Source organism: Phyllobates terribilis, unplaced genomic scaffold (genome assembly GCF_046119375.1).
Source record: "Phyllobates terribilis strain yellow unplaced genomic scaffold, ASM4611937v1 Scaffold_181__1_contigs__length_3860067, whole genome shotgun sequence".
In the NCBI taxonomy this organism is placed as follows: Eukaryota; Metazoa; Chordata; class Amphibia; order Anura; family Dendrobatidae; genus Phyllobates; species Phyllobates terribilis.
In genome coordinates this window covers 3,243,405-3,256,216 of record NW_027362941.1, presented here as the reverse complement: position 1 = coordinate 3,256,216, position 12,812 = coordinate 3,243,405, and the positions used below count along the sequence as shown (strand labels likewise).

General features: G+C 44.4%; 1 protein-coding gene across 6 annotated transcripts in view; it reads left to right on the top strand.

Annotated features, from left to right (window-relative positions):
* The window catches only part of EYA3 (EYA transcriptional coactivator and phosphatase 3), a 373,281-nt gene that overhangs the window by 103,145 nt on the left and 257,324 nt on the right, over positions 1-12,812 (top strand). For all 6 annotated transcript variants that reach the window (XM_073664988.1, XM_073664982.1, XM_073664980.1 and 3 more), the window contains exon 3: positions 1,543-1,615. In XM_073664988.1, the coding sequence (XP_073521089.1) occupies positions 1,543-1,615 (73 nt within the window). The remainder of the gene's footprint in view (positions 1-1,542; positions 1,616-12,812) is intronic.

Genomic DNA, 12,812 nt, shown 5'->3' with positions numbered 1-12,812 from the left:
AATCTTCAAATGTATCAGTTGCGCAAAAACGTGTACAATTTAATGAGCAAAGCTGTAAGATGTTTGTTACTCAGGACTAAGGTTGAAGGCAAGAATCAATCGGGCATAATGCAGGATCTAAATAAATAGATTCATAATGTCTGAGGCTGAAAATCATCACATATATTAATGTCATGCTTGTTATTGCTTGTATTCCATTTCTGAGATTATGGCTACGTTCGCACTAAGATATTACATGGTCTGTGTACAGCCTGCAACGCCCTTACTTACCGCTGGTGTCATGACTCAACAGCCTCAAGTATGCCTGTGAGACTTAGTTTGGATAAGCAAACTCATGATCAGCCTGGACATTGCGGACCATGCAATCCCAGCCCATAACACATTAAAACCCTTTTTCACAACATGTCTTATTCTATTGTGATATCTGTGATTTGGCCTTAACGTTAACGACAAGACTGTTACGTTAGTCCTGAATTGGCACTTGAAGTAGTGGGTGCCACCTACAAAGGTCAGGGTCCGTGCTAGCACCAGTCCCAGCCATTGCACATTGTAGATGCCGCACTTGATAGCGACAGACATCTAGATGGTTGACAGAAGGTGCATCTTCTTTACTCCTAAGGTCAAATGCACATGGCTATATTTTTGGTCTGAGTGCGATCTGACAAAACATCGGATCGCACCTTGACCTGCCCCATGTGATGCCCTGTTCTAGGAGGGGCGATGGATGCCGCGGGGAGTAAATGCAGCCCCTGCTTTCCTTGTTGTCATGTTTGAGACTCCTCTCAAAAGAAATGTCACAAGTACAGAAAAAAAAAAAATTAAAAAAAAATCTATAGATTAGCTATATAGGGAAATGTATTGGGCATTTTATAATAAAGCAAATTACAAAAGTGTTGAGTGTAAGGATAGATATTTAGCAAATACATTTTAGGCGCTGGACCACGCCTTTTAACCTTGCTTAAAGAAAAGAGAATAAAACAGTCACATGAACAAAAAAATCAAGGTGTTCCTGCAAAAATCAAGCTCACACTTCTGTCGACCAAAAAAGAAATTAAAAAATGATTGAAATAGATAAGGCACATTCAACTCAAAATATAGAATGCTTACACTGTTCTACATATTTTCTAAAGTTTTCAGGTTCAGTTATGAAATTAATAATTTATTAATGATATCGACCCCCAGAATTCAAATCTGACAATGAAAATTTTTAGTTTTGTTTCAATATCAGAGTTTTCCTTTTACTGCTACATATAATTAATGCAGAAAAGTTTCTGTCATTTGAAACATTATTATTTTTGCAAATATAAAGATGCAGAATATTTTGTTATGCCAATTTTCTGATTTATTTAGAGGATACTTTAATACATCAAATAACTAAAATATGTTTAAACACTATTGCGAATTAAACAGTTACAGAAATTGTACTATAAAATTTGATCCTCATTCAGTGACAACTTTACTGGTCACTTGTACTTTTTAATCGGTAACAGTAATCTGCAAGCATTGATGGATTCAATTTTCCTTGAATTTTTTTCTCCATAGCTGCAATATCTTGGTGAAATGTGCTCGTCGCCCAGTGCACCTCAGTTTGATGGAAAAAAGTCTAGATGCGAATGTAAGACATGAATCTTTAACATGTTACTGCCAAAATCCTTATGTTTTGACTCTTCATAGCTCTTGAGTTTCCCAAAAAATTAGTGGCCACTAATTTTATGCTACCCATGCAGTCTCTTCCTTGCCCTGCAACAAACGGAGAAACTTCTCATCTTGAAGAAGCTTATGAATCTGAGGTCCAATAACGATTCCTTCATTTATCTTTGCTTCACTCAACCTTAGAAATGTATCAATGATGCACTTGAATGCTTTTGCGTTTTTATCCATTGCCTTTACAAAGTTCTTCTTTAGGCCCAGCTTGATATGCAGTTGTGGTAACACAATCTTATGCAAGTCAACAAGTGCTTCATGCAGGACATTTTTACTCCCTGGCTGAAGTGAATGTCTGAGAGGCCACTCCCTTTTATTGTAGTCCTATTCTATTGCTCAACTATCCCACTCACACAGAAAGGCGCAGTACTTTGTGTGCACAGCCCTCCCATGTGCTCGCCAGAGGTAGCCTGACTGCCATTAGGTACCGAGATGAGATCCTCAGACCCCTTGTGAGACCATATGCTGGTGCAGTTGGCCCTGGGTTCCTCCTAATGCAGGACAATGCCAGACCTCATGTGGCTGGAGTGTGTCAGTAGCTCCTGCAAGATGAAGGCATTGAAGCTATTGACAGGCCCGCCCGTTCCCCAGACTTGAATCCGATTGAGCACATCTGGAACATAATGTCTCGCTCCATCCACCAACGTCACATTGCACCACAGACTGTCCAGGAGTTGGCGGATGCTTTAGTCCAGGTCTGGGCGGAGATCCCACACGAGACCATCCGCGATCTCCTCAGGAGCATGCCCAGGCATTGTAGGGAGGTCATACAGGCATGTGGAGGCCTCACACAATATTGAGCCTCATTTTGACTTGTTTTAAGGACATTACGTCAAAGTTGGATTAGCCTGTATTGTGTTTTTCCACTTTACTTTTGGGGGTGACTCCAAATCCAGGCCTCCATTGGTTAATAAATTTGATTTCCATTGATGATTTTTGTGTGATTTTGTTGTTAGTTCATTCAACTTTGAAAGAACCAAGTATTCAGTGAGAATATTTTATTCATTCAGATCTAGGATGTTATTTGAGTGTTCCCTTTATTTTTTTAAGCAGTGAATATTTCATGTGTTTGGAATCCGGAGGTGTATATGTCATACACGTACTGTTAGTTTTCCAATAACTAACCTGTTAATGCAAACAGTCTGCGACCTCCTACATTGATCGTCGGCCATTAGTGTAATTGTCCAGATGATAGGGGGCAGCAGAGAGCTGTTCGCTCAGAAGTTCACAGCTGGTGGTTCGGCGTGACCTTCCCGGTCTGCGATAATTGTGACACCATTGACAAATGTTTACGAAAGTAAACATTGGGTTTACTTTTACTTGACAAGTAAATACTCTGATTGGTCTGAAAAAAATTACCCTTACTGAGTACCACATTAATCTTTATTTCTTTTAGTGTTTCTTAAAGCCCTAAAGTTGTCATTTGTAATGACTTTAGTTTTGTGCCATGTCTGTGATCTGCTTTTTTTTCAACAACATTAAACAACTGAATGAACATCCTCCAAGCCCAGTGATTCCATAATTTTTGCCAGGGGTTGTACATCCGGGTCACCCAGCTACGGCCAGCCAGTTTGACTATGCTCAGAGCATGCTCTAAGAGCCTTCTTGTCAGTGCAGCACTGACTGGTATAATGCATTGCAGTGCTGGTGTATTGCAATGCATTATACCAGCGGTCAGACCAATAAAAGTTAAAGTTCCGAAAAGTGAAAAAAAAGTTAATTGTAAAAATATTTTAAAAAAAATATTAAACCAATAAATAAAATATAAACTTCTGTTAAAAAAAAAAAAAAAATGCACATTTGGTATTGCCACATCAGGGACATCCCAACCTATAAAACTGTCACACTATTTAACCTGTTCAGTCAGCGGCATAAAAAAAAAATTTAAAGGAAGAACGTGGCAAAAAACAATGCGTGTTTTTTTTTTTTTTTTTTTAAATATATAATTTTTACTAACTTTTTCAAAAAGAAATAAAACATACCAGATTAAGGGAATAATCAGATACCTGTTCACAGACAGGGTATAAAGAGAGAGTTCTTATATATTTGATTGGTAAAGCAAAACAATATAATAAAAGAACTTAACAATGTAACTTACATCAGTTTAATTAACATGCAATCCTGTTGATACTCTGATAAAATAAAGTGACTGAGTATAGTTACGTCCGTGTGTTTTAGGAGTAAAGGCCCCGTCACATTAAGCGATGCAGCAGCGATCCCGACAACGATACGACCTGTCAGGGATCATTGCTGCGTCGCTAATACATCGCTGGTGAGCTGTCAAACAGGCAGGCTCACCAGCGATGAGGGGAACAGCGACATCGTGGAAAAAATCGTTCCACGATGTCCTGCTCCCGGTTGCCAGCCTGCTGCTGAAGCAGGAGCAGGCTCGTAACCATGATAAACATCGGGTTACTAAGTGCGCCCCTAGTAACCCGATGTTTACCATGGATACCACTCTGCTACGGTGCGCGGGAGGTTACCGTTCACCTTAGCAGAGCCGTATCCATGATAAACATCGGGTTACTAGGGGCACGCGCGCACTTAGTAACCCGATGTTTATCATGGATACGACTCTGCTACAGTGAGCGGTAACCTCCTGTGCACCGTAGCAGAGTGGTATCCATGGTAAACAGCGGGTTACTAAGTGCGCGCGTGCCCCTAGTAACCCGATGTTTACCATGGATACCAGCCTGATCGTTGGTCCCGCTGGTCACACACAGCGATGTGTGCTGGCCAGCGGGGGAGGCCAACGACCAAAAAATGGTCCAGGACACTTTGCAGCGATCAGCGACCTCACAGCAGGGGCCTGATCGTTGCGAAGTGTCACACATAACGACATTGCTGGTGAGGTCGCTGTTGCGTCACCAAAACCGTGACACAGCAACGATCTCACTAGCGATATCGCTATGTGAGACGGGGCCTTTATGGTAAGGTTTGTAGTTGATACATAATTCTGGCTGTACTGATCATATTTACCAAATGTGCCCTACCCATAAAAGATAGAGGCAAATCTTGTCATGACTTAAATTGATTGATTTTTTTTTTAAGAGGAGGGTAGTTTAAGGTGTATATAGATGAAGGCAAACAGCCTATTTTAATTCCCAGGTAGGTGATATGTGAGGGTGCCACCATTTAAAGACCCATCTGGGCAGAGTTTTTTTTCGGTTAATGGGAGTATTTCACATTTTTTAACATTGATTTTAAACCCTGAATAAGAGCCCAAATTTTTAAGTAAGTCTAAAGCCCCCGTCACACTAAGCGAGATCGCTGCTGAGTCACTAGTTTTGTGACACAACAGCTACCTCAGTAGCGATTTCGCTACGTTTGATACTTAGCAGCGACCAGGCCCCTGCTGTGAGATCGCTGGTCGTGTCAGAATGGTCTGGACATTTCTTTGATCGTTGAGGCCCCGCTGGGTAGCATGCATCGCTGTGTTTGACACCTTACCAACGACCTTGTTAACGACTCCGACACAGAAACACATAGGCGTGCATCGTTATACAGATCGTTACGGGTCGCTGCATCGCTGCTGCGTCGTTGGGAAGATCTGACTGTTTGACATCTCACCAGCGACCACATAGCGACGCAGCAACGATCTTTGTCTGGATCGCTGTAGCGTCGCTTAGTGTTACGGGGCCCTAATACTATAGGTAGATATTGGGTGGGGGCAGACATAAATAAAATGACATCGTCAGCAAAAAAAAGCCACCTGAATGGATTTTTCTAGTAAACTGAATGCCTGTGAAAGTGCTTGGATCAGACAAGATGCGGACTTAGGCTGTGTGCCCACGATGTGTTTTTTAAGCATTTCCGCAGCTTCAAAAACGCTGCAGAAACGCTTAAAAAATGCATGGTAGAAGGCCTGCCATGTTCCCCAATGATAATCCGCATGTACTGTGCACATGCTGCGGAAATTTCCGCTGCGGATTATCATTGCGGAAAAAAACGCAGCACTACCAATTATTTTGCGGAAGTGCTGCGTTTTCGCCGCCATTGACTTGCATTAGAACGCATGTATTCCGCTTCACTAGATAAGGACATGCTTAATGCATGCGTTCAATGTGCGAATGGTACCTAGGTCTGGAGGAGAGGAGACTCTCCTCTGGACCCGAGTACCATAGAACCTGTAAAAAAAGAATAAAATAAACAAAGATTATATTTACCTTCTGGCAGCCCCCGCTGCACTCGTCCTTTCATGCGATGGACTGAAGGACATGCTCTGACGTCAGTCATGTGACGGGTCACGCAACACTGACGTCGGCAGGTCCTTCAGTGTACCGCTGCCGGCAGCCAGGACGGAGCGAAACAAGACACCGGGGGCCATCAGAAGGTAAGTATAGATTTATTTTTTACCATTCTTTCGGTCACACTCTATAAATCCATGCCGTTTGCATGGATTTATATAGTGTGACCAAGTTGACAAGCACTTTCCAAGTGATGCTATCGCCTGGAAAGCGCTTGTCAACCCGCATGCGGAAATGCATGTCCCTGGAAGGAAAACGCATGTACAATTCGCATGTTTTTTTTTCTGCCAGGGAGATGCAGAAACGCTCAGGAAAAAATCCTGAGCATTTCTGCATCGTGGGCACATAGCCTAAGGGCTCCAGAGCCAAGTTGAAGAGGAGGTGGGACAGCGGACAACCCTGCCTCGTTCCTTTCTCAAGGGGGAATAGAGTGGACAGGAAACCTGGGGTGTAAACCTAATCCCTTAAAGATGAGTATAGATTACAAATGCAGTTAAAGAAGGGGCCTGATAGTGACATTTTTGTTAATATAAATTGGGAGTGGCTATATATGATCTTATCAAAAGCTTTTTCTGCATCCAAGGAAACAATCGCTGGGAAGCCCTTTAAATCAGATAAGGAGTGAATTTTATCTAGTACCAGTAGTACTTTTCTGATATTTAGTGTGGCCGAGCGACCTTTTACAAAGCCTGCCTGGGCAGGGGAAATGAGATAGGGTAAGATGGATGCCATTCTGTCAGCCATTATTTTAGATATGATCTTAATATCAGTATTAATGAGAGAGATTGGTCTGTATGAGCTGGGGGGTCTTTATCTGGTTTTAGTAGTAATTTAATATACGCTGTGTTTGCAGAAGAAAAAAAGGGGTCGCCTTGAGATAGTTTATTAAAAATTTATTCCAATAATGGGGAAATTTCCTCTCCGAGATTTGAAAAAATTCATTTGTGTAACCATCTGGGCCGGGAGCTTTGTTCAGTTTTAGATTCTTAATTGTATTCGTGACCTCTTTCAAAGAGGTTAGTTTAAAATAGCTTTTTGTTTCTCTGAGAAGATGGGTAGCTTAACTTTATCTAAAAGTGTAATTGAGGAGGAGGGGGTTTGATTTGAATTTTTGTAGAGGTCTTTATAAAAAGAACCTAATATCTCGTTTATTGTTTTAAGGTTGGTGTGGATTTCCCCATTGGTACTTTTTAAATGAAAAATTCCCTGTGGTTTTCTCATCCCCTTAGCTAAATTAGCCAACATCTGCCCTATTTATTTCCGAATCTATAAAAGTAAGCTTCAGATTTGGATAAGTGAAATTTTTACCTCAAGTCGGCGTATTGATTGAGTTACACTTGTTTTTGTGACCAGTGTTTTTTATTTATGATGGATAGGTCAAGTAAGAATTTGGTGTAGGCTTGTTTTAAGCCAGTAGAGAGTTCCCCATATCTCTTTAGAACTTTTTTTTTTGTGGGAAAATGTATACGACAATATTTTCCCCCTGAGCACTGCCTTGGCCGACTCCCACAGTAATATTGGGTTGTTTTGGTGTTCCGCATTGTCTGAAATAAATTTTTGCCACCATAATTTGAGGGAGAAGATAAGGGTCATCTTTACAGAAGTAATTGGGAAATCTCCATAGAAAATCTGTGCCTCTGGGAAAAGACTGAGATAGTTCCAGAATTACTGGAGCATGGTCCGAAATAGTGATATTGTCTATGTGTACAGAGATCAATTTGGCCAACAGGGAAGGGGAAACAAACATATAATCGATTAGGGACCATGAATCATTGGCGTGAGAGAAATGCGGAAATTCTCTTGCCAGGATAAAGGAACCTCCATGAGTCGACTAAGTAATATGTGGATAAGAGAGGTGACAACATCTTGTCATGTGTAATTGTTGACTGTATGATGCCTGTAGTATTTTTCCTGTCTTCATGTACCGACACTACTGAATTGAAGTCACCACCTACTATTTTATTGGCGTTGAGGTCTAGCAAAAGTCTAGTTTCCAACTATTTGAAAAAGGATTTATTTCCTACAATAGGTGCATATCTATAATATAACCGGGGATGCGTGTCTCTGTCTGAAGCCTTTATAGACTGCGCATGCGCGACAAGCAGTCTGGCTCTAGACAGAATCACACATCGAGCCGTTACAGGTAAGAGGAGTATATGGCACTGGAGATCACGTTATGCGTAGACACTGAACGCATACCCCTATCTCCGGCGCCATACTTAGATACTTACCTGACCGGGAGGAGCATTGCCATGGTGCCTCTCTTCGCTGGAGACCGGGGCAGGAGTGAGGCGTCGGATCGGTGCTTGCGTATAGCGCTATCCGGCGCCATTTTACTTAAGAAGACACATTAGCAGTGTGTCTTCAGCAAAATGGCGCCGGACAGCGCGGTGCTTCGGCGCCGCACTCCTTCCACGGCCACCGGCTGAACAGGACGCAGCAGCGCTGGAGCACAGGGAAGAAAGGTGAGTATTACTGTTTATTTTATTGTATATGTGTACAGTGTGAAAGGGATAAGGGGGCCATACATACCAGGATTGTGGGGTGAGGGGACCATGCATACCAGGATTGGGGGGTGAGGGGTACCACACAAAGCAGGATTGTGGGGTGAGGGGACCATGCATACCAGGATTGGGGGGTGAGGGGTTCCACTCATACCAGGATTGGGGGATGAGGGGACCATGCATACCAGGATTGGGGGATGAGGGGACCATGCATACTAGGATTGGGGGGTGAGGGGTCCCACGCATACCAGGCTTAGGGGGTGAGGGGACCATGCATGCCAGGATGAGGGGGACCATGCATGCCAGGATGAGGGGGACCATGCATACCAGGATTGGGGGGTGAGGGGACCATGCATACCAGGATTGGGGGGTGAGGGGACCATGCATACCAGGATGAGGGGTACCATGCATACTAGGATGAGGGATTGGGTGTCATGCATACCAGGTTTCTGGGATGAGGAGGCCATACATACCAGAATTGGGATGAGGGGTGCCATGCATACCGGGATGTGGGATGATGGGTGCCACGCATACCGGGATGTGGGATGATGGGTGCCACGCATACCGGGATGAGGGATGGGGTACCACACATACCAGGATTGGGGATGAGGGGTGCCACGCATACTAGGATTGGGGGTGAGGGGTGCCACGCATACCAGGATTGGGGGTGAGGGGTGCCATTCATACCAGGATAGGATGGTGGGGACAGGATGGGGGCAGCAATACCAGCATGGGAGACCATATACCAATAAAAATGCTCGCCACCCGGGCGTAGAACGGGTTCAATAGCTAGTACATTATAAATGGATAAAACCCTGCAGGACGTAGTTATTGTTAAGTGAACCAATCTACCATCACTATCTATTTGTTGGCTGATAATCTGGTGTGAGAAGTGTTTGTTGATAAGAATTAGGACCCCAGCCTTTCTATTCACTGAAGATGAACCATAAACGGCGCCCACCCATAACTTCATCAGAGGGAAATCTGTCTCTGGAAGACGTGTTTCCTGAAGGAGGGCTATGTCAGGTTTTAGGCATTTTAGATGTCTGAGGATTTTCATACGTTTTTGGGGAGATCTCAAACCCTTAACGTTCCATGACACAATATACATAAAAAGAAGTAATATGGTTAAATCGAATTGGTAGGGTATTTGTAAAATAATGATGGCATTCAACAGAAATAAAGAAACGGAAATCATTTTCAACATTATATACCAAAATTGAACAACAAACATTCAAAACCGTAGAACATATTAGTCCTAGAATGAGATGAGGCATTTCGTCCCAGCTCGCTAGGAAAAACCTTTCCCCTGGGCTTCACTTCTGTCCGACCATGTGTATAAGATTTTCAAATAAAATCTCCCGTTTTGTTATTTTCATTTTTTTTTATCTTTTTCCTCTCATTTGCTCCCAGTTCTGTCCCTCCACCCCCAATTAATAAAACTTGTCATTTACTGTATTAGGAGTCCAAAGAGAGAGAGGGAAGCAGCAATTTCCAATTGGCCACTCAGATCGAGGCATCCCATGTGTAGAGAGGATAACTTCCTGAATAATTAACTTTTTTTTGTCACGTTTTTGTTAGGTCTCCGTTCTCCTTTACCTGTTCGGCTTCCGAACCTCTCTGAGGTTCTTGGAGATGAAACCTCGTTGTCATCTTGAGGGGTCCGATCCGGGCTGACCCCTGGGCACAGCAGGTTATTGACAAAAGGTTCAGCTTTGTCCGGAGATATGAATTCACAAAAAGCCATTTGAGTCTTCAATCGTAGAGTAGCTGGGTAGCGGAGTTGAAAGTGGACCTTTTCTTTATGGAGTCTAGTGCAGATGGAGCTAAATGCTTTGCGTTTTCTGGTCACCTCAATGGAATAATCCTCAGAGCAAAATTTTATGATCCTCAATGACCAACGGGAGATTGAGTTGTTTATAAGTTCTTATAATGGTCTGCTTTATCGTTAAAATCCAGGAATTTAATGATGACCTGTCTAGGTCTGGATGTGTCCCTATTCGTGGATGTTGAGGGCGGGGGGGCCAATCCTTTGTACTCTTTCCACCTTTCTGCCTTCAGGTAAAATTAGAGCTTTTGGGATATCGTTTTCACATAGTGGTTTCAGTACACTTTGGGGATATGATTCCGGTAGTCCGACCAGACGCAAGTTGCTCCGCCAGGAGCGATTCTCCAGGTCATCAATACGGTCTCTCTGGATCATGTTTTCACGAGCAATAGCTGTCACTTTTGCTTGGTCCTCCTTGGAGTCATCCTCAATGGTCGATACCAGCGATTCTAAATCAGTCAGCTGTTCAGCTTGTTCATCTTGCCTAACCTGTAAGTCCATCAGGGCAGAATTAAGTGTAGATTGAATGATAGATTTAATTTCCGGTAGCAATTTAGCTGTGAGCTCAGCTGCCAGTTCCGATGGGTCCATTTATGTGTCACCTTTCCTTACCGAAAATGTGCGGGGTGGTCTAAGGGAGTGGCATGCCTCCTCGTCACCATCTATTTGGGAGAGTTGTTTCTCTTGATCAAGAATTGAGGCCATCTTGGTATGATTAGAAATGCCAATATGGCGAGAAGAGGTGGGCTGCTTTTGCCCACTACGAAGGAGATAGTGGTCCATAAACACAAAAGTTGGTATTTAAAGATGGCCTTCAGCTAGGTGACAACAAGAAAGACCTTGAGGGCTCTGAATGTGGGGATCAGATGGTTAAATGGGAAACCATAGGGGAGAACATAAGCGGTTAATTAGAATTCACATGGTCGGCGCCTTAACCGGAAGACTTACAGATTCATATTTTGCAGGTTGTTCTTATTTCATAGTCATCACAGCAAACTGCCTATTGTCCATTTATAGATTTTATAGAGTTTATGCCACACCGTGGCTGGGTATTAGAGGGTAGCAGTAATAAATCTTGGATGCAGTATCGGGTTAAGACTGGTTATGGTGTTATTTTGCATATATCCACAAGATGCCGACAGAGACTCTGCGATGGTGATATTAGAGAGCTTCTGTATATTAGTAAGTGAAAAAAGGAGCCCACTAGAGGATTTTCATGTGCACAGGCTTTTTTTTTTTTTTTTTCCCACCTATAGAGCAGTATCTATAGGTTTTATAGTGGAAGGGTGATGACCCGGTTCTATTGGATTGCCCAGTGTGGATTTATTGTGGCCTCTGTCAGTCTGTGCTGCTAATAACCAGCTTCTCCTCGGGTCTCACTCTCCCCAAGATGGCGGGCGCTTCTGTGACGAGAAACCCCTCAGGCGGCAGATGCGGCTCAGGGGCTTCCCCTACCTCCACTCCGGATCTTACGGGACAGCAACTCAGCAGTTGCAGCACTTCTCTCTGGTCACTGTATCTTGTCCTTTGCGGCAGGAGGGAGCCGATCCCCACGCGATCCTCAGTGCCTCCGCGTGACCACTCCAGTCAGGACCGCCTGCACCCTCCTGGTTGCGCTTCGGGACTGCCCAGCAGGACAGACCGTGGCTTCAGGGATCCAGGTAGGCCTGACCTCAGAAATCGGTACCACTGCTCTTGGAGGCTCTCCACGGGATGCCTTCTGAACCTGGGTTGTCACCTGAGATATTAGAACAGTGGATGGACCTGAGAAACTTGTTTTAATTGCTGAAATTGAGAGTTAGATCAAAACTATGCTTTCAGCAGCAGAAGGGAAGGAAGGGAGACACAGATCCATTACTAGTGGGTAGGGGGAGCCCCACAAGGATAGTTCACCTCAGATTTATAAAAAGTGACGACCGGCCCCTCCAGCTTAGGCTCCTCCTACTCCCATGTTCCTCAGTCTAAAATTTGAGGTCGCAGAGGATAGTCGCTGCCTTTGCAGCTCCTCAGAAGAATTTTTTATTTTAACCAGGAGACCTGGACCCCCCGTGGTCTAGAGGTCTCAAGGGGTCTCAGCGCTGCTGGGACCCCTGGCCCTCCCCTGGCGGCTCTGTGTACCCCCTAAGGAGGTCCCCGCAAAACCCTGCTGGCCTCGGGGGATGCAGGGCGCTCCCTGGCGGAGACTCACACCGCTCATGTGGGGTCCCTGCGCGCTCTGCCGTGGGGGGGAGCGAAGGGCCATGGCACCACACATCCCTGGGGGTCCCTGTGGCGCTCAGCTGAGTAAGTGCCCTCTGTGTGTGTGGAGTGCTTCAGCGGCTGCAGCGGCAGCCGCTGTTACTAACAGAATGGTGACTGCCTTTTTGTCCTTGCAGGCAGTGGGGTACAGCACCCCGGTGTAAGGCCCTGACTGCTGAGGAGACGGGTGCTTCCTTCCTGTCGAACCCCGAGCTGGAATCACAAGACCCTCAGAGACCCACATGCGGGCAGATTCCATGACTGGCTGAGCACAGAGAACAGTAGCTGGTG